General features: G+C 33.1%; 3 protein-coding genes across 3 annotated transcripts in view; 2 read left to right on the top strand and 1 right to left on the bottom strand.

Annotated features, from left to right (window-relative positions):
* Window positions 1–7,444, top strand: part of LOC129807842 (fibroblast growth factor receptor 2-like) — a 42,441-nt gene extending 34,997 nt beyond the window's left edge. Inside the window, exons 3-4 of the mRNA XM_055857411.1 lie at window positions 2,719–2,917; window positions 6,282–7,444. Of these exons, the coding sequence (XP_055713386.1) occupies window positions 2,719–2,917; window positions 6,282–6,606 (524 nt within the window). The 3' untranslated portion in view covers window positions 6,607–7,444. The remainder of the gene's footprint in view (window positions 1–2,718; window positions 2,918–6,281) is intronic.
* A 4,642-nt stretch (window positions 7,445–12,086) lies between these two features.
* On the top strand, window positions 12,087–13,102 carry LOC129807840 (cytosolic Fe-S cluster assembly factor NUBP2 homolog). Its single transcript, XM_055857398.1, has 2 exons — window positions 12,087–12,295; window positions 12,357–13,102. Exons 1-2 carry the CDS (start codon window positions 12,119–12,121, stop codon window positions 13,014–13,016), a joined length of 837 nt encoding a protein of 278 aa, XP_055713373.1. The 5' UTR covers window positions 12,087–12,118; the 3' UTR covers window positions 13,017–13,102.
* LOC129807832 (sorting nexin-8-like) lies at window positions 12,983–19,735 on the bottom strand. Its single transcript, XM_055857385.1, has 5 exons — window positions 19,016–19,735; window positions 18,805–18,938; window positions 18,639–18,730; window positions 18,345–18,570; window positions 12,983–13,780 (listed from the first exon to the last, which is right to left on the bottom strand). Exons 1-5 carry the CDS (start codon window positions 19,041–19,043, stop codon window positions 13,103–13,105), a joined length of 1,158 nt encoding a protein of 385 aa, XP_055713360.1. The 5' UTR covers window positions 19,044–19,735; the 3' UTR covers window positions 12,983–13,102.
* Between the last annotated feature and the right edge of the window lie 340 nt (window positions 19,736–20,075).

Raw genomic sequence — 20,075 nt, 5'->3', positions numbered from 1 at the left:
AATTTATCACTTCAGACTAATTAATAAAAAAAAAATTGTTGGATTTTTTACCCAATTTTTAGAGTTTTAATTTTTTTTTGTTATAATAAAAAGTATGTTGAAAACAGTTTAATGATTTATTTTTATAAAGATGGCACATAATTATGTTTCTAAATTCAGATAAGGGAGGGGCACCAGCGATCGGCAGTATTCCTCGGAATTTCAAGTTACCATATATTGTTTTTCCAAAAGAAAGTGAATTTTTAAAAATCATTCGCTACTTTCTATCATTTAAGTTTTGCAAGGATGCACTGCATTAGTTTACATTTTATCTATGAAATCAATTATACGCGAGTTACCTAAGTAAATTCGTGGCAATCCGACGTACAGAGTGCAAGTTTGCAATTACACCTATTTTTATTAATTTCTGTAAATATTATAGCAAAAATTCAAATTCTAAAGTTAATCATTATAATGTACTAAGTATTATATAGAAAAATATCAAATCGACCACTCAGAATAAGAAACTAATAACTCGCAATAGGCAAATTTTACAGGAGAGCGATTTGAAGCTGAGATTTTACATCAGAGTATAGGATTTTCGAGATTTAAAATCTCTATAACTTTGAAAATAATTATCTTTCAAGTACAATCACAGGGAAGATAGAGGGTGTAAAAAAGTATCCAAAAAGCGAATAAAAAGATTTTTATAAAAAATCGAGTTGTTCGACTTAGGGTAACGTATGGTATTTCGGGACACTTTAGCATTTTCAAGTTTTAAACAGCTTAACGATTTTTCAAATTATTTTTTTTTCTTTGTTGATACAAATATTTATGTTCCTTATGCTATCCAGAATAAAATTGTTATCGAAAAATATTGAAAAATGCATCATTTGTTATGCAAAAGTGCAAAAAATGTAAAGAAGTAAGAATGGTATATTTCGGGACAGACGAAAGTCGCTATTATGCAAATAAATTTCACTGAGCCTGATTATATACCTTTATGTAGAAGGTCTAAACTTCACTGTTCCATAAAAATTTTGTTTAAATTTCACTTGTAAAATGACTTAAATCGAAAAAAACTAAACACTGTTTGTGTTGACATCTGCAAAATTGACCACACTGAAGGTTTTGTAAAAAGTGGAATGTGACACTCAACAATTCACGCGTATTTCACGCTTTAAATTAAATAAAATTTCAGAAGTTTTATGTTTATCTGATACGTACAGAGCTTAATATTTCGTATAGAACTTAAAAATAATTAGAAAACAAATATTTATAGGATTTTTTATGTGTCCCAAAATACCCATATTATGTACTGCACCTTGTCCAGAAATACCACACGTTACCCTATATTCTGAGTCGTCGAAATAGTAATAGTGTTTTGAAGGTTATTATTTTCAACTAAATATGAAGCATGTGGTGCTCTTCCTTTATATTTAAAATAAATAAATCCTATAAAATAGGGGAAAGTGCCCATCCTTTGCACAGCCTCTGTGCAAAGTGAAGAGCTTTTACAAAATTTTAACGAGCCATTTTTATAAGAGTAGGAAAAATTTAGTCGTAATGAAGCTTGGAACCGTACAAATCATGGGCACTTTCCCCTACTACTTTATTAGGGGAATGTAGGCACGGTTCGCACGCAGTGATGCTTCGAAAAATACGAATTTGCTCTTTCTTTGCAAAGAGCTGGTTTGTCATTTTCTTAACCATGAGATAGATAATCATAAAACTCATGAGATGAAATGAGAAATGACTTACGATATTCATATTGCTACCAAATTAAATTAATTATCAAGTGTTCTGCAATAATTTTGAATAGTTGAGATCTTTCTTAACTCCGAAGAGAAACGATCGATTTTCACACACTGTGTGTTAAATTAGTTAAAAATATTTATTTTAGAATGTGTTTTAAAACTCATTATTTTTCCTGAAAACAAGTTTCTTTTTCATATAGGGTTTAAAACACCATTTATTACATTTATGTCTTCTACTAGAAAGCTATTTTATCATGAGAAATTAACTTCCTAAAAAGTTAAATCGCAAAAGTTTTACAATTTAAATATTTCTATCTTTAAATATTGCTCAAGCATTGTTTAAGTTCGTTTATTAATATATTTACAGATATGAAAAATATGTAAAAGCATTCTTCGTAGAATTCTAAACTTGTGCAAGTACCTATAAACTACATATTCGCATTTCTATATTATCTAAAAATTTCTTTTCTGCAACTTCTCATGGTCTAATCTAATATTTATTTTGGTATTATACTGATGAAAATTCCATGAAACACATTTAATTGCAAGTGTTCTCATTAATAAATCAATAACTATCACAATGTTCTAGGTCAGGGTAAAAAATCAATAACCTATCGTTGATTTTGGGCGTACATAAATGTTTAGAAATTCGGTAAACATTGTGTGAAAGAAAAGCAGAAAAAAGTGTCGAATAAATAAACTTGTAAACTACCGCGTGTTGAGAATTCCCACACTATTTTCTATTGACCTTCCTGGTTGAAGCAGGGAATTCCAAATTTACATAAAAAAAAAGTCATCGGAGTTATAAACAGATTTTTCCAATTAGAATGTTTGCAAATGACTTTTCTTACCCCCTGCGCTAAAAAAAAATGCAAAAGAAGTACTCATCCAGTGCTTCAATTTCCTAATGAAGCAATTAAAATTGCTGCTATGGCATTTTAAAAAAAAAAACCCTTCTCTCTCTCTCTTTTTTCTATAACAGGCAACTCCCCGGACGCTCCACTGCCCACATATCGGCCCAAGGATCAAACTGTGCAACTGGGCCACACAGCACGATTCTACTGTGAAGCATTCGTGGGGAATTTGGGTCTGCCCGATGTCAAAAGCGATATTTCTTGGTACAGAGTCTACGAGAGAGATCAAGAAGCCATACCAGATGATCAGCAAAAAGTCATTCGAAGGTAATTATGCAATTTATATTCTAAGAAAAATTCCATTAAACTTTTGCGATTTTTCTGAGCTTCTTGAGTTTGCGTTGTTTTCAATCTGTGTGTGATGTGTACGACGAGCGCCATTGACGATAATCGGTCTGATAAAACTTATCAGTGCGGCAGAGTTATATATTTCTGACATATTGATTATAATGCTGTTATTAAATTTTGCGCGATTTTTTTTGGCGGCACTGACTAATGCTTTTTTTTATTGTATCTTCACTTCGAGAAAAAAATGTAATAAGCATTTTGTTTGTTTATTTCCCTTAATGGATTACTGATATTAATGTTTATGAATCACTTTATATATACAAAAATGCCAAAAAAGTCAATAAATTGCGATTAGAAATTAGAGTCTTGATTAAAGTTAAACTCTAAGCATTGTGAATAAGTGGTTTCAACCCTTATAAATTTATTGTACGTACATCCTAAATTTGTGCAATCCTGATGATACTAAAATCGTAATCCATATCTAGATGTGATACTGCAATCTAATTTAAACACAACTAATAGCATTGCAAACTCCAAAGTTTTATAACTGCAAGAAAGATCAGGATAGAATTTCATAATTTTTACCTTCAGTGCAACTCAGCGGTGGTCGTTAGAACTTCTCAAATTTATCATAGTTGTATGGCATAAGAATACATTTCCTAGTTTATATTTCACATATTTTAATATCTCTGTCTATAGTAATAATGCTAACGTTTCCTACTTATATTTAGATAGTGCAAAGATAACAAAATATAGTTTTGTATTAGAAAACTTTACGCTACTAATAGGCCAGGGAAATTTCAGCAATGAATTGCTAATTAGATTTTGAGAATAATTTCAAAAAGAATATAAACAGAACTAATATTTTTTTACAACTTTATATACTGTAAGCTAAAGTTGCTATAAATCACGAATTTCATTGATATATGATGAAGAAAACGATTTCATGTGAATTTTAGAATGTTCAAAAGTATCCCATTGAGGGGAGTTTTCAGACAAGAAAATGCACAGATGCAATTATAAATTTTTCAATATTTAATTGTATCTGCAAATAGAATGTCTTTTGAAGAGCTAAAACTAATCTAAAATCTAAATATTAAAAAGAATATCATAATAGGGGAGACTGGGGAGGTTTGGGACAGAGGTGTAGTGTGGGACAAGGCGATATTTTCATTATTTTTTTTAAATAAATGGGATTTAACCACTACTCAATCGTAACCAGTATTAAGATGTATCTTGACTAAAAGAATGGATATCCTCAGTTTTATTGTTTTAATTCTATGAACATTTTTTTTTAAAAATTGATAAAAATCGTATATTTTGACGTCTCAGTTTTGCTCTTCGTATTTCATATCAGCGATATATAATCAAGACTTTTTTATTTCACTAACTAGCAGTGTAATCTGGGAACATATTTTTATAAAAGCTTCAGAGATTATACGCTCTTATTTTTTACATAAGGTTTTAAATACCAAAACTACACGCGGGGATGTTTGGGACACCTGAAAGGGGATGAATGGGACGTTGATTTTCGACAAGATTGTCGGTGGTGTGCAGTTGTTTATTGTCAAAATGAAGAGTAATGCCCAGTTTCAACTGGAAATCTCCCTCTTGTGCAAAATTTATCAGTGGAGCAGATTTCTCTAACTACATGGACAATTAAACCATCAATGTCTTGGGAATCAATAATTCCTTCTGAGAATCTTTGCCCAAACTCGTTAAAAACTATTTTCTCGAGAATTTCTCGAACAATATCCTCTACATTTTTTACAAGTTCTCCAGAGAAGGCAAGGCGAGAGCTAATTCAAAGACATAAGGAAAAAACAAGTACCATGCATTTGTCGTAAAATCAAACAAGAATCCGCCAATGAGTTCAAAACTAAAAGTGTTAAGACAATCTACTCGCCTGAGGAATTTGATGATCATGATTGCAATATTTAGAATAAAAAAAAGCTAAGAAAGGTAGATAAAAATAAGAACAAAATACTTTAAATAATTTTGATTGACAATAAATGACTCTACTGTACAAATAAAATTGATATTAATGTCTAAGTATGAAATAAAAGATGAAACATTTTTATTTCTATCAGAAATATTTTTAATCTAGTATTTAAAATTAATTAACGTGCTCCAATAATGCAAATTATGCGAGAAAAAATGCGTCCCATACTGCCCCATATCGGGGAGGTTTGGGACAAAGCCTCAAGTTAAATGTTTTATCTTCTCCAAGAAAACTCAGTTGTTTTCCAAGTTCTATCGAGTACTTTTTATAAAGTCAATACCCACAAGTATCCTATAGATCGCATAAAATTATGATACGCTATCGTGATTTTTTGGAATAGTGTCTCAAAGTCAAGACATGAAAAAGTGTCCCAAACCTCCCAGGTCTCCCCTACTGTCTTGTTTAGGGCTAAGGGAAATTTTCTGTGCTTTGGAAAGTTATCAGTAGCGCCTATTCAATTTTTGTACAAAATTTATGAAAGACGAAATGTGAAATACGAAATGGTAAAATACGAAATGTACTAGAATACGAAGTTTCCGCAATACGAACATGTAAAATACGAAATGTAACGAAGTTTCCATATCCCGATTGTGCAGTTAAATTATATATTGTGTGATAATGGTGATAATACTCATTTGCTTTTATAAATAGAATAAAAGTGCCCAATTTCAAAGGTACCCCAATTTAAAGATGCCCTACTTCTCTTACAGATTTTTCTAATTTTAGTCATTTTAAAAAATATTAATATTTGTCAACGCTCTATAAATGAAAGAAAATTTTAGATTAGATTAGATTTCAGTTTATTTCATGCATTTTTGTCACAATTGTTTTGTCTATCTAAATTACATAAGGTTAAAACCCAGTTTCCTTTAGGAATATGCGAAAAAATCGTATAACAATATAGTCCCACAGTTCAAAGTAACCCCACCTCCCTCTATTCTCTATTCCTTGTCTGTATTCTGTGAATTTTCCGAATTTTCTTTGCTTTCTCTGCTAGAAAAGTAGACAGAGAGAAATTTACTTGGCACATTTTCAATCAACCTTGGACTTATTTCCAACATTCAATTCAAGGAAGAAAAGATGAATTGTATATGAGGAGGGTATATTTTGTTATTCACTTGCATTCAATGTAAAAGAAGTCTTACCTGGAAGTGTTTCTTGAGGATTTTATTCATTTTACCTGAGATGTGTATAGTCCGTAACTGAAAGTCGCATAAACAGTTCTTGTATGAAGAAGCTTAAATAAGAATTCTGCGAATGAGTGGGATTTTTTCCTAGCTCAGAATAGAAAAAAAAGAACTTTTTTTTACTACGGCACATTTTTTTTCTTATTCATTGCAGAGAAGACAACCAAAATATTGGAGCTATTCTAGAGCTAACCAATGTTGATGTCAAGAGCTATGGGCGCTACATGTGTCGCATTGAAATGGGAAATTCTGCCCATAGACTAGAAATGTCGGCATGGCTGTTTGGGCCACCCATCAAAGCTGAAGACTCCTCCAGTGCTCTTCTGCAGTTCCTTGCCATCTTTCTGGCGTGCTTGGCATTCCTCGCACTTCTAACGGTATATCGGTATGCTCCGACTTGGCGGCAGATCAACCGGAAGAACTCCAACCAGTGTAGGATGGATCCTGCGGAGAAATTCAACATACCCACGAGGCCCTAGATAAGCTATTCGTGTCCAAAATGTGTTACTTGATAGAACTCAACATTTCCAAATTCACAACGTGTATAGTTAATTTGATATTGATTGTATTATTATATTGTGTAAAAAAAAAAGATTTTGAGGATTATTTTCTCGCAAAACTTATATACAAGAAAAAGTTGTATTTGACAAAAGAAAAAAAGGCTTAAAATGAAAGATAATGTGCTCTGAGTATGATTTAACTTTTGTCCTAAAATTAGATAAAATTAGCCAGAGCAAAATGTTATAGCGATAGTAGATTTAATTTAGCATGACGGAGAAATCTGAATACCACAAAAAATGCCAAATTTTTTTCAGATCATTTCATCATAAAAAGAAGTTCACCATTTCATTTTAATCTAAATTGCTTTACTGTAATAACATTTTTAGTGAATTACGGAGGAAATAAAAACAACAAACAAGAAACACTCAGTAAATGTTTACTTAACAAATTGTGTGTAACTGGACGATTAAGTACTGAAGAGAGAGAATGTACATCAAGTGTAAAAAAATATAGTTAATCTTCAAAAATCCTATTAATCGAAACATGTGTAAAACTGCACTAAAACTAAACATTTTCATCCCAGAAAAGGTATAATTAAATTTGATTGAAGCTTCTAAGTCACGCTTCTATTGTTTTCGATTTTAAATGAATTAAAAGAAACTAATTTATTTTCACTTTCCATAGAGAATAAATCTTTCGAAATTATACAGGTTGATAGTAGAATTTATTTATGTTAAGTTAAATATTTTTACAATTGTGTGAATATACTTTTATACTGTGTAGAACAATTATAAATAAATGAAGAATGAAACATGATACCTCTCGCATATTTTCATTTACTTAATTAACCATGATTAGTGTAGTATGGGAAGTGTGATAGAATTATTGATCCTTTTATTGGTCGATTAATCATTTCAAGGCTCTTTTAGGAGGTGGCTGTCCTTCACAAAGCACAGGAGGTGGTCATATTGTATGTCCTAGAAATACTTCTAACCGTTTTAATATATTTTCGAGCTTTTTAGTGCTCAGAATAAATTTTTCAGGACGACAAGAAATTTAATATAGAACTTCAAAAATGCTCTTTCTTGTTTAAAAAAAAAAATAAATAAATAGTAGGGGAAAGTACTCTCCCTTCGAACGTTCATGTCCTTGAATGTGAATTTTCTTCTATTTCTCCTAAGAGACTTACATAAATTTATCAATAATTGATAATAAGCGTACTAATATTTAGTAAAAATGTGTAAGTTTCTTGGGAAAAGTAAAAGAAAATGCACATGATTCGAATGCATAAATGTTCGAAAGGAGAGTATCTTCCCCTATAAATTTTCTGAATAATTTTTCGCACCTATTAATTCGAAAATAATTTACTTACGATTTCTATATATACATAAAATTAATTAACTTTGAAGCATTGAGCTTTGTCGTTTGTCAAGTATTTAAACTTAAGTAAAAAAAATAAGAGAAAAAAATTAATTCATTCCCAAAACTTATTTGAAAGATTATAGTTCACAAAATCATAATCAAATGAAACAAAAACTTACTTTCCCGGACTTTTCCGACATTAACCATTTAAGGACGATTGGAACACCGGTGTACCATAAAGAAAATAATTTTTCCTGACTACCTAAAGTTATTTTTTTTTCTTATGTTAATACGTAATTGCAAAGTAGAAGGTTGAAGGAATCTAGGATATTTTTTGCAAGTCTCCAGCTATTTTCTAATATAGTAAATTTTCAAGCTAAAAATGACGAATTTTTTAATTCTCATATTGAAAATTGATTTTAATTATTTTTATACATTCAATTTTTTTTTATGCAAAACCGTTTTGGTAAAAGAAACTACAATACTCAAACATAATATTTTTCATTAAAATGAAAATTATCAGTTATTTTTTTCAGAAAATTATCAGTAGTCAGAAAAATTACTTAAAATTTTTAGCTATTTTTGTCCTTATCGTTCATAGAATCAAAAAATACACCAAATTAGACTCTGTTGGCTCTTCGAAGGTTAGATGTAAGACGTTTGAGAAGTTTTGTTTATCGGTTTCATTTTTATTGCTGATTTTCGCTCAGCGAAAACTGTCTCGTCATTAAAGGGTTAAAAAAAACCTGTAGAGTTAAAACAACTTTTTAGGTTATTTATCTCGAAGGATATCGGTGTAATTTTTACTCCTTTTCGTTCTAAATTGTAGAAGCAGCTCCACATAGGGTAAAGTGATACAAGTTAGACATAGTGTTACAAGTTGGACAATTCGCCGGTACAAGTTGGACATGGATTTTTTCTTGATAAATACAGTAGACTCTCGCTTATCCGTGAGAGCGGGACCAAATGTCATACGGATTTTGAGAGTGATACCCATCAAATTGTTTGAAATCCAACGATTTTTTTTTGTTTACATTGAAAATTTGTGGAGTGAATTCTGACTTGACTGAATTGACATTGTCTCTAAACATGCGTACTGTCCAAAAAAGTTACAGTGAGTAAGAATTACAGTACAGTAGACTCTCGCTTATCCGTGGACTCTTTTTCCGGGTGACATAAAAAAATCCGTGAGGCAGTTGAATTTTCAAAATTTTGATGACACATTGTTCCCGTTTTCGTTTTTTTTTTTGTTAAGCAAATGTGCTCTATCTACTGTAATTCTTACTCACTGTAACTTTTTTGGACAGTACGCATGTTTAGAGGGACTGTCGGATTCAGTCAGGTCAGGATTCACTCCATAAATTTTCAATGTAAACAAAAAAAATCGTTGGATTTCAAACAATTTAATGGGTATCACGTATCACTCTCAAAATCCGTATGACATTTGGTCCCGCTCTCACGGATAAGCGAGAGTCTACTGTACAGTACTATTTTTTTTTAAGCACAAGGAACCAAATTATAAAACTAAAGCATTGAAAATATACAAATAAAAATGAAGTTACTAAATTTATCAAAAAAAAGCCCTGTCCAACTTGTACCACTATTGTCCAACTTCTACCATGATCCAACTTGTACCACTTTACCCCTATGCGTTGAATTAATTCTACGTATTTGAATGTTATTCATCACTCTTTTTCGAAATAATATTTCACCTCGACTGAAGTAATATGCTTAAGTATTTTCCATTTAAGAATATACTTCAATCGAGATGATTTTCATTCGGCAAAGTTCATATGGAAGATATCAAAACATCAAACAGACATTATTTCATGAAGGCGTGTGCGTGAAGTGCGTCATATTGCACTTTCGCTATTTTAATGGCGTTTTGAGGATTTTTCGATTATTACAGAATTAGAGTGGAGTAACCACTTATCGCCACTTTTAGGAAAAACTGAAATTAATTTAATTATAATTTTTAAATCCTTATTATAAAGTAACTTAAATTTGACACAAAGTTACTTACATATGTTGTCTATAGATATATCAAACTAATAGCCTCTCAATTTAACGGTGGATTACTTAAAAAATATATTTTTATTAAAAATTCAAAAATAACCACTTCTCGCCACCTACTTGAAAAGGCCCAATCTCAATTATTTCGGACAATATTATTAAAAAAATATATATTCAGCGTTGCTTTTTCATCCTGATATCCTTTTTATTACTCGTATTATATGATTTTTCTTCGATTTAACTATAGGTGGCGAGAAGTGGGTCACTGGCGAGAAGTTGTGACACCACACCCTATTAGCATTATTTTGTATAATAGTATAATCAATGGTAATAGCAACACTTTAGAAGTGAAAACAGATAAATAAGTGTTTTTACAGCGAAAATTATGTTGAATGTAGGGTAAGTGTGCCAAATTCCGGCCAGCTAGCAATTCCGGTCACCTTTTTTGTTCCTCGAATTTCCATGAATTTTTAATTTTTACATACTCTAGAGATTATATAAGACAAAAGAATAGCAAAAAATGTAGTTTCGACAAACAAGATGACGTGAAAAAGACATTGAAAGAATTCCCAAAGGGCAAGGAACTATGAGAATGAAGGTGGCCGAAATAGGGCACCAAAGCTATATCTACATTTTCATTCATTTTAAAATGAATTAAGAACGATTTTAAAGTAAATAAAGACGATAAACTGTCAACAAGGTTCTAAGCAACACTCCTTAAAAATAAGTAATAAAAAAAAATAAATTTCTATTAAAGATATTACATTTCAAATTTGAGACTTTGGCGCTTGCATGCAACTATGCCGAAATTTGGCACACTTATCCTAAGTATTTCAAAATTTTCATGTAAATTTTAAGCCAAAAAACAAAAAGAGTGAAAAAATAATTTTTTCTCCTTTTTAATCCCCTTGCACAGGTCTTAGGCTTTAGACCTATTTTGCATGAAAAACAAATTATATGCTGGACACTTTTACGACATAAGCCAAAAGACGGCTTAACGTAATTATAATCAAAATAATAATTTGGCTAAATTCCCATCAGTTTCCCTCTAACAAAACACAAAACCGTTTCTCAGTTTAAGCCGAGGGCTTAATCACAAATTGATGGAAATGTAGTTTAATGAATCCCGGTCAAAATCCCGAAAGCCAAAATTCCGAAAGCTAAAATCCCGAACGCCAAAATCCTGGAAGCCAAAATCCCAAATTCTTAAAAGTTTCATAGCTATTCCCACGATTGCACCCGCGTTTACTGAAGGTAAAAGAAAATTGTCTGCGTCTTGTAAAATTATTCTACACATTATTCTCAATATAATTTCATCCCTTTCAGGATTTTGAACATTCGGGATTTTGGCTTTCGGTATTTTGTCTTTCGGTATTTTGGATTTCGAGATTTTGGCTCTTTCGGGATTTTGGCTTTCAGAATTTTGGCACAAGAAAAATTGTTGATAAACCCAGTGCAGAAAACCAATTACTTACAATTAAAAGTATTCTGATGTGTTAATTTTAGCGCGAATTATTGTGAATTGGATATTCGGTTTTGAGATTTTTTGTATTTTTCTTTTATTTTTGGAAAGTAACGAATCTCAAATGGATATCTTTATTCTTTGCTAAATTTCCTATCTACACTGAGAAAAAAATGGGGGTGCGATTAACTTTTTTTCCTCATAATTTTAACACTTTATAGGTGTAAAAATATATCAACATTTTTTATTGTTAATTTTACACCTTTTTAAGGGTAAAATTAACATGAAAAAGGGTAGCTTTAACCCCCAACACATATAAAGGGTAATATTTACACCAATTTTGGATCAATATACTGCAGGGAAAAATTAACATTTCCGAAATGTCATTTTAACTTTTTCGGATTTCTCTCAGTGTAGTATCATAACTAGACTGGAGAAACTTAAAAATCAACTAAGATTGTTAATAATAAAGTCATCCTAGCGTTTTTAATAAATTGGAGGAAACTTGCATTTTTATTCTTTTCTCTCATATTCCGTTAAATTTGAATAAATTCGCTCCGCCTAATCTGCATGTTCGTCCTATAAAATTCATCTAAGACATCAACCCAATTCGCTGTATTTCGCTAACTCATTGGTGAATAGTGACGAAATTCATGTGTGAGGTGTTTTTTGTTTTGGTGCAAATTTTGCTGTTTTTTGCGGAAATTCTCAACCAAAAAATGCTGGACAAGGTGAAACACATAATTCTGGTACTATCCGGAAAAGGAGGTGTTGGAAAATCCACTGTCAGCACACAATTGGCCCTGGCTCTTAAAGAATCCGGATTTAAGGTTAGTTTGCATGTTTTGATCTCTCTCCAGGAAGTTAGTATCCGGCGGATTTTGATTAAAGGTGGGCCTCTTGGACATTGATCTCTGTGGCCCCAGTGTCCCCTACATTTTGGGCCTGGAGGGACAGGATGTCCACCAGTGCGATGAGGGTTGGGTGCCCGTTTATGTGGACAGTGAGAAAAGCCTTGCAGTAATGTCAATTGGTTTCCTGCTAAAAAATCGTGACGATCCGGTAGTTTGGCGAGGCCCCAAGAAGACAGCAATGATCAGGCAGTTTCTCACTGATGTCCACTGGGATGAGCTAGACTTTCTGGTGATTGACACTCCTCCAGGCACGTCAGATGAGCATATAACTGTAATGGAGTGCATGAAGGAAGTGAAATGCGATGGAGCTGTGCTGGTGACGACTCCACAAGAAGTGGCAGTTGATGATGTCAGGAAAGAAGTGACATTCTGCCGAAAGACCGGAATTAAAATCTTGGGAATTGTAGAGAATATGAGTGGTTTTGTCTGTCCACATTGCTCAGACTGCACGAATATTTTCTCAACGGGAGGTGGATCAGCCCTTGCAGAAATGGCCAAAGTACCCTTCCTGGGAACCCTTCCAATTGATCCCAGAGTGGGAGACTTGGCCGGAACAGGGAAATCTTGCCTCAAGGAACTCCCAGACAGCCCTACATCAACAACTTTCAGAGAAATAGTCTCAATTTTGAGCAAATGATCTCTTTAATCCAGAAAACAATAACAAAATTGTATTTTTTTTGTACAGAATTATACCACAATAAATTTATAAAAATTTCAAGGGGATTACTGACTGAGTCTCTTGGCTTCGGCATTGAGAATCTCCTTCCAAGTGTCGGCGGAGTGGGTATTGCACTGATTTTGCTCATTGCAAAAGGCCAGGATGATAGAGGGAAGAGCTTGGAGGTATTCTTGTGCCAGGGAAGTTTCTTGTAAGACACACTGAAGGCTAAATGCACTGCGCCGACCAAGGGTACCCACAACTCCAGTCTGGGCAATTTCCTTCTCATGCAGAGCCGCTACATTGTCCGCAGCCGTTCCCCGAATTACTCCCTTCATCTTCTGCTTGTTGAGTGTGAGCATTTTCGTAAGGGCTCGCTGGTGCTCAGTGACAATGCCCTTTTCTACACGATCACACAGATCACTGTGGGCCGTGAGGACATCCAGGAGCATATTGAAGCGCTCACTTATTGCACTCTCCAGAGTCATGGCAGAATTTTCTGTAATCTTAGCCACTTCATGGAATCCCTTGGTCATGTCTGCGAAGGTATCGAAGGCAAAAACTCTGTCACTAGAGCCCAGGAACTTTAGAATTGACGAGATATCTTCCATATCTTTAGCTTGACTGGAACTCCTGGCCACCTGTTGATCCACGAATTTCTTAAGACGTGTAACGGCATTGAGCATGGTTCTCATAATCTCCCTGTTGGAAGCTAATCTTCCCTGATCCTCAAGTGGTAACTCCTGTAAAAAAAATTGTGACTGAAAATCATTTTGCAAAAGGATCGATTTTTTTCTAAACAAAATGGGGCAGGTTCACGAGCATTTCGTAAAGTTCATTCCATTGATTCGTTTTTTACACAGCCACTTTACAGCCTACATCAAAAATCATCTAAAAATGTACCCGAAATGCGTATATGAAATACTCCTAGAATTTAATATCAGATTTAGAACACTGAGAGAAATCCGAAAAAGTTAAAATAACATTCCCGAAATGTTAATTTTACCCTGCATTATTGATCCGAAATCGGTGTAAATATTACCCTTTTTTAGGTGTATTAGGGGTTAAATTTACCCTTTCTTCATGTTGATTTTACCCTCAAAAGGTGTAAAATTAACATTAAAAAATGTTGATATATTTTTACATCTAAAAAGTGTTAAAATTATGAGGAAAAAAAGTTAATCGCACCCCCATTTTTTCTCAATGAAGCAGTTAATCTGTCCATAGTCCATATCGTTTAGAATTGTACTTGGGTGGAAGTTAAAAAGAAATTTAAAAATACTCCGACTTTTTTTTCTAATCGATCAAGAAATATCACTGTGTACTCACGAGACCTTATTTCTCAAACTTTTAGAATTGAAAAATCAAAGTTTTGCGAAGTGGTCAAATGGGTCAAATTCACAAGAAAGAGCTCTGCATAAATTAATATTCTCTTCGCAAAATATTTGGGTGTGTATTAGTTTAATACCGATTTAAATAATTACTCATAATTCACCACAGAATCATCTCCAAATTAAAAATTGGTCAAGAAGAGGACACTTTCAAGATCATTGACCTGTCACCTTGAGGTGACCTTAATAAATTTGAGTAGAACAAGGGGGAGATATTAGGGTGAAAATGTGTACACCACTTCCAGACACTTCCACAATTTGTATGAAGGAGCCTTCTACACTTCCAGCATTTCGAAAGACTCCCGAAAATGATGCAATATTTCCAGCACTTCTTGCACTTTATGCATTTCTCATACTTAAGAATTAATAATTTGTTTAATATTCTGAAAAATCTAATTAAGAAAACTTAAAAAATTCTCAAGAAATTTATTTTTACATATATTTTCCTATAATATTCTTATATTTTAAATTTCTAGCAGAAAATATTCCTGCATACTAAGAATATTTTAATATTGTCTATGTTTTACGACCAACATAATTTCTATGGATCTTCTAATGGCCTCTACACACTAGAGAAAAATATGTCCATATTTTAGAGTTTTTCCAGCACAAGCGTAGGCAATTTCCTTCAATATGAACATAAATTTCTCTAGTGTGTAGAGGCCATAACAGACCAGTGAAGATATTTCTGGAAAAGAGGTCTCTAAAAATGTATATTCGTATCTAATTTAATGAAACTGTTTTGGAAAGTCTTAAGGGACCAAATGTACGAGTGCAACAACTATTTTAGTACTTCAGAAGTACAGTATCGACCAAAATTTTCTTGACATTTTTATTAATTTAAAAAAATGCTTTTTAAATTTTTTCTTTTTGCAAATGAGTTGCATGTACTCCATAAATATTATTTATGTAATTTAAAAAAAAAAATTATTTTAGATCATATCACAAATAATTCTTTTCTAAAAGTTGATCATTTTTCATCGGCTAAAAGTTTCTTGTCACGTTTGGAAAAGTTACTTAAGTTACTCTGAAAAATAGATCGTCCGACAGGATAGCGGTCAAATCAGTAAAGTGTTTTTAGGATCATTCTCAAAACACCATGAAGTAAGAGTCTTACTTCACTCCCGTTAACCCCAAAGACTTTATACCCGTTCAACCACACCACAGGATCCGGAAAATTCTCTACTCCGGATTTGGATAGAGAAGTCTTTGATAAAAGTGACCACGTAAAATTACCATAATAATCTACAGTAGTTTCTACAGTTCCCCTAGTCCTTTCAGTGTAAAGATGTGGCATTCACGTATCAAGCTTTTAAATACATCCAAGCTTTTCTAAATAGCGAAATACGATCGAATTATTGCTTTCCAAAATCTGAATAATCTCTTCAAATCTTATCTATAAATTGTCTTCCATTCGAATACTCACAATATTGTTGTTAATGTTAGAGACCGTTTAAGATAAAGTTGATCTTTTTAAGAATAAATCCCTATATCAAAATTTTCCAAGTGACTTTTCAGTCATTTAAAAATGATCTAAATAAACACCCAATATGTTTTTTTGTGGAAGTCCATCATATGGGCCTTTCCAGAATTCGATTAACATTAAATATTACAAAGACACATTTTCGTTCCTTACGTATTTTTGCCACTCGAATTTAAAATCTGAGTTAATAATAGCGTATAGTCTGTAAAATTCGGAATTAAACAAATATTTTATTTTGGGACACTCCCACTTCCAAAGACTCCCAAGCACTTCATTTTCAGCTGTACACCACTTCCGACCCTAATATCTCCCCCTTGGAGTAGAATGATTTAAAAAAAATTACCAATACTTTACCACTGAGACCAATGCAGTCGGGCTTGGTTTAGATTAAATATCGTGACCCCTAAATTTTTTCGAATAAATCCAAATTTGGGTAAATCAGTTCACACATATATAAATAGTTTCTAGGTTGGTAGACCTTGCATAATTCAAGATGGCGATTGTCATCAAAAGTGTCTATGGACGAAACCTTCTAAACCACTTTTGAGATAAAATCTAAAATATATATTTGGAGGGGATGGTGGTGGTGTAGGTTAGTTTGTTAGCTAGGAAATGGACTTATACAGGGGTGATCGAATACTGAAAGTTAATATCTCTAACCGCTTAAACTCTAAAAGGGTGATAAGTTAAAAAAAAAAGTTGATTATATAGGTCGATTTTTTGAGTTCGAGCAGTAAAAGTCAACCCTAAAGTTTAGGTTTAACACTAAACCTACCATGACACGGTTTAAGCGGTACAATGTCACTATCAAACTTTACGAATTTCTTAAAATATGCATGTAATATATTTTTCAATGTTTAAATTTTAATTTTTTGCTCTTTTCCAAGACAAATTTATTGAGTATCTTATCATACCGAGATTTTTCATTTGACCAAAAAACGACCAAAAACGGTCGGTAGGTTTAGTGTTAAATTTTCAAATTTTGAGCGTTACCTGGAAAAATAAAACTGAGATTGTAATTGTAACTCGAATTGTAAGGAATCTCAGCTAACTTCTTACTAAATGTTATCTTTTGAACGTAATAAGTCTGTGCAATCCCTGCTAGTACCCCCTGGAGTTGAATAAAATTTATAGTCAAATATCTCAAAAACTATTATACAATTTATTAAAATTTAATATTGTTTCTCCCAAGGTTACCCTGGTATCAATTACACGTGCTAAAATTTTAATATGATACACACTAATTGTCACTATAATGAGTGATTAAATATATGTAATTTGTGTCTATGAATTACTTAATATTTAGAATTTATTCTATTTATTCATAAATAGGTAGACTTGATCTTCAAAAAATTAGTTTAAATTGACCTAACATTAAAAATTTTTTTGCTGGCCAAGTCATCCTTTTTATCAATATAAATAGAAGAACTTCTAAATATATTAGTGATTCTAATACACAAATCGCACATTTGGACGCTCCCCAGGGACTAATAATGTAAATCACATTTAAATTTTAATGAAATATTGTGATACTACCTTTATATACCTGACAAAAGGCATTTTTTAAATTAAATGTTGAATTTGAAAAAATCATATCTTCGATTTTACTTAAACCCTTTTGATTTTTTTAAGCCCGAATGAAAGATGTGATTAAAGTTCCCATTTTCATTCATCCATATTCATCATGATATTTTAGATGGAACGGAAGATCAGTAAAAAAAAATAGCAAATTAAGGTCACGCAAATAATCTCAGGGTCGATTTCTGGGGTTCTCGAATACCCCCGATTCGCTATCTCAAACCATTTGATCTCTAGAGTCCAGACTTCTTATCGGACGACGTTTTGCAATAATTTTTCATATAATTTCAAGCTCGCAAAATTATGCAAAAATTTTGCCTCTTTAATAAGGCCTATTTAAGGTATATGAAAATTACACTCAGTCCCGGCATTAAGTCGTTCGGGATTATGCACCTGACGGAATTATGCACATACAATTATGCAAGTTTGCCTACCCTTGGGAGTCAATTTATAAACTCATTTTTGAAATACGCCTGAATGTATACTATGTTGCGACGCAGGACATTTGAAAACATTTTGCTACTTTTTCAGAATAAAACTTTAATTTCTTTATTTAAGGTATTTTTTTTTTAAATATTCTAACCATTTATTGAAGAACTCTGGCCAAAAAGTACTGTTTGTTAATGCCTTTCTATTAAACAATTGAATCTTTTTATTTGAACTACGTTTACTCCGCACGGAATTCGTTCTACGGCAGATTTATTCAAAAGAAAGCCCCTGCGGTTATGCAAATTTTCTCGATGCATAATGCCATTTCGCGCGTTTTTTTTCGGTCCCGAAAATGTGAATAATCCCGGGACTGAGTGTACTTATATACGTATCAAAAAATGTAGGAAATATCCAGAAATTACTTACAACTTCTTCACTGAGAGTAGAAAATTCATCGGGTTCGCTGTTAAACAGTTCTCTTAGATGATCCTGATGTTCAGCACTGGTGTCAGTTAGGAAGTTCCTCAAGAGTGATCCAGTTCCAATCACAGGATGTCTTGAGACAATCTTTAGCCATCTCTGAAGGCCACGCCGGCGTTCTTCTAGCAGAGAATCCAGCATTAGCTGTTTTGGCGGTAATCGCGGAATCATTCTGTTTTGAAGCAAGTGTTTTCGATTAGTAGGGGTTTTTACCAAGCACAGTCTGGTTTTTCTCATCACCGATAAGGAAATCTCGTAACTAGCAAATTATGCAAATTCACGAAATCATTATAGCGTCTCGCAACGCTGCATTTGTAGTTGCGGGAGGAGATCTAAAAATGGTAAAAAGCAATGTGAGTTACTTGATCACAGAATATAACAAGAAATGATGATCATTTCTTCAGACCTCATATTCTGAATGTTTGAGGAACAGTCCTTTCTTCTCGGGCACCAGAGTCACGAGGATGACGTCAGGATTGACTTTAGAGCCACTTCCACTGGCATTAGTTTTACTCATTGCATCGGCGATTGCGGTTGAATCTGTATGAGAGATCAGTGGGGATTGAAGTAGAGATGCGGAAGTCTCATAAGCAAGTTAGCGCCATGAGTGAAATTACCATTTGACGACGATAGTTTGCCGCTCATTCTGCAACGTGTCAGGGAAATTACCAAGATCACCGTTGCTATTTATTCTCTCTCGGACACACCATCAAACTCTTCACTTTGTCCCAATTCACCGCGTGATCACTTGTGGGTGTTTTCAAATATTGGATCAACTGCGATCTTCTATATACTTTTTACTTTCTCAAGATCGTGTCCGGTGATCGTATGGCAATGCCATTTCCAACCAGAGAAAAAAAAATGGGAGATACCCACAAAATAATATTTTTCTATTTGGAAGTGATCTCACAATATACTTGGAGAGAATGAAAAACTGCTTAAAACGATTCCATACCTCGATCACTGATGCCGTCAAACTGCGAGAGTTTCACAGTATCGCGCAATTCTCACCGGATTCCCCCCCGTTTTAGCCTCTCTTTTAGTTTCACTTTTCACTCACACTCTTCAGCACTTCCATAAATGCCTCCTGCTCGTGATCATGCGCCCCTCCTGAACTGGAGAACCGTCTCTTCACATATCATGGCTGACTTGTATATCATCGTGGCGCGCGAATGAAACACTGCCCATTCTGATCCCCATGCGAGACAGAGATCACCCATCCAGCGGGGAATTCTCTCTAAAACTCCCGATCTAATCTCTCGAATACGAGGAGGGGGTATATCCAGCAATCTGCAATTGTGAGCTCCAGTACTCTCCTCATCTCGTCTTTTTACCAAACAATAACTGCAGATAATATGAAGTGGATTGGACGAGGGAAAAAAATGTGCTAAGCATTGAATTTCCTCTCAATTCTCACAATCTCTGGGGTTTGGAGATTATGTAAATTTATTCTATGTCTCCCATCGCTTCATTTTTCATCCCATCTCAATACGATTGAAATTGTTATGGTTGTGCGCCACAAAATATGATATTTCAGTGTTATCAATTGAATTACTCAACTTTAAAAGATTTCCAGCATTTTGTAAATTTTTTAGGCAAATACTTTTGTATACTGATTCATTGACTGATTCATGAATATTTTTAAAATCAGACCAAAAAAAAACATGTAGAAATAAT

Source organism: Phlebotomus papatasi, chromosome 1 (assembly GCF_024763615.1).
Source record: "Phlebotomus papatasi isolate M1 chromosome 1, Ppap_2.1, whole genome shotgun sequence".
NCBI classification, from domain to species: Eukaryota; Metazoa; Arthropoda; class Insecta; order Diptera; family Psychodidae; genus Phlebotomus; species Phlebotomus papatasi.
Note: the sequence above shows the minus strand (reverse complement) of the source record. Positions and strands in the feature narration are given on the sequence as shown.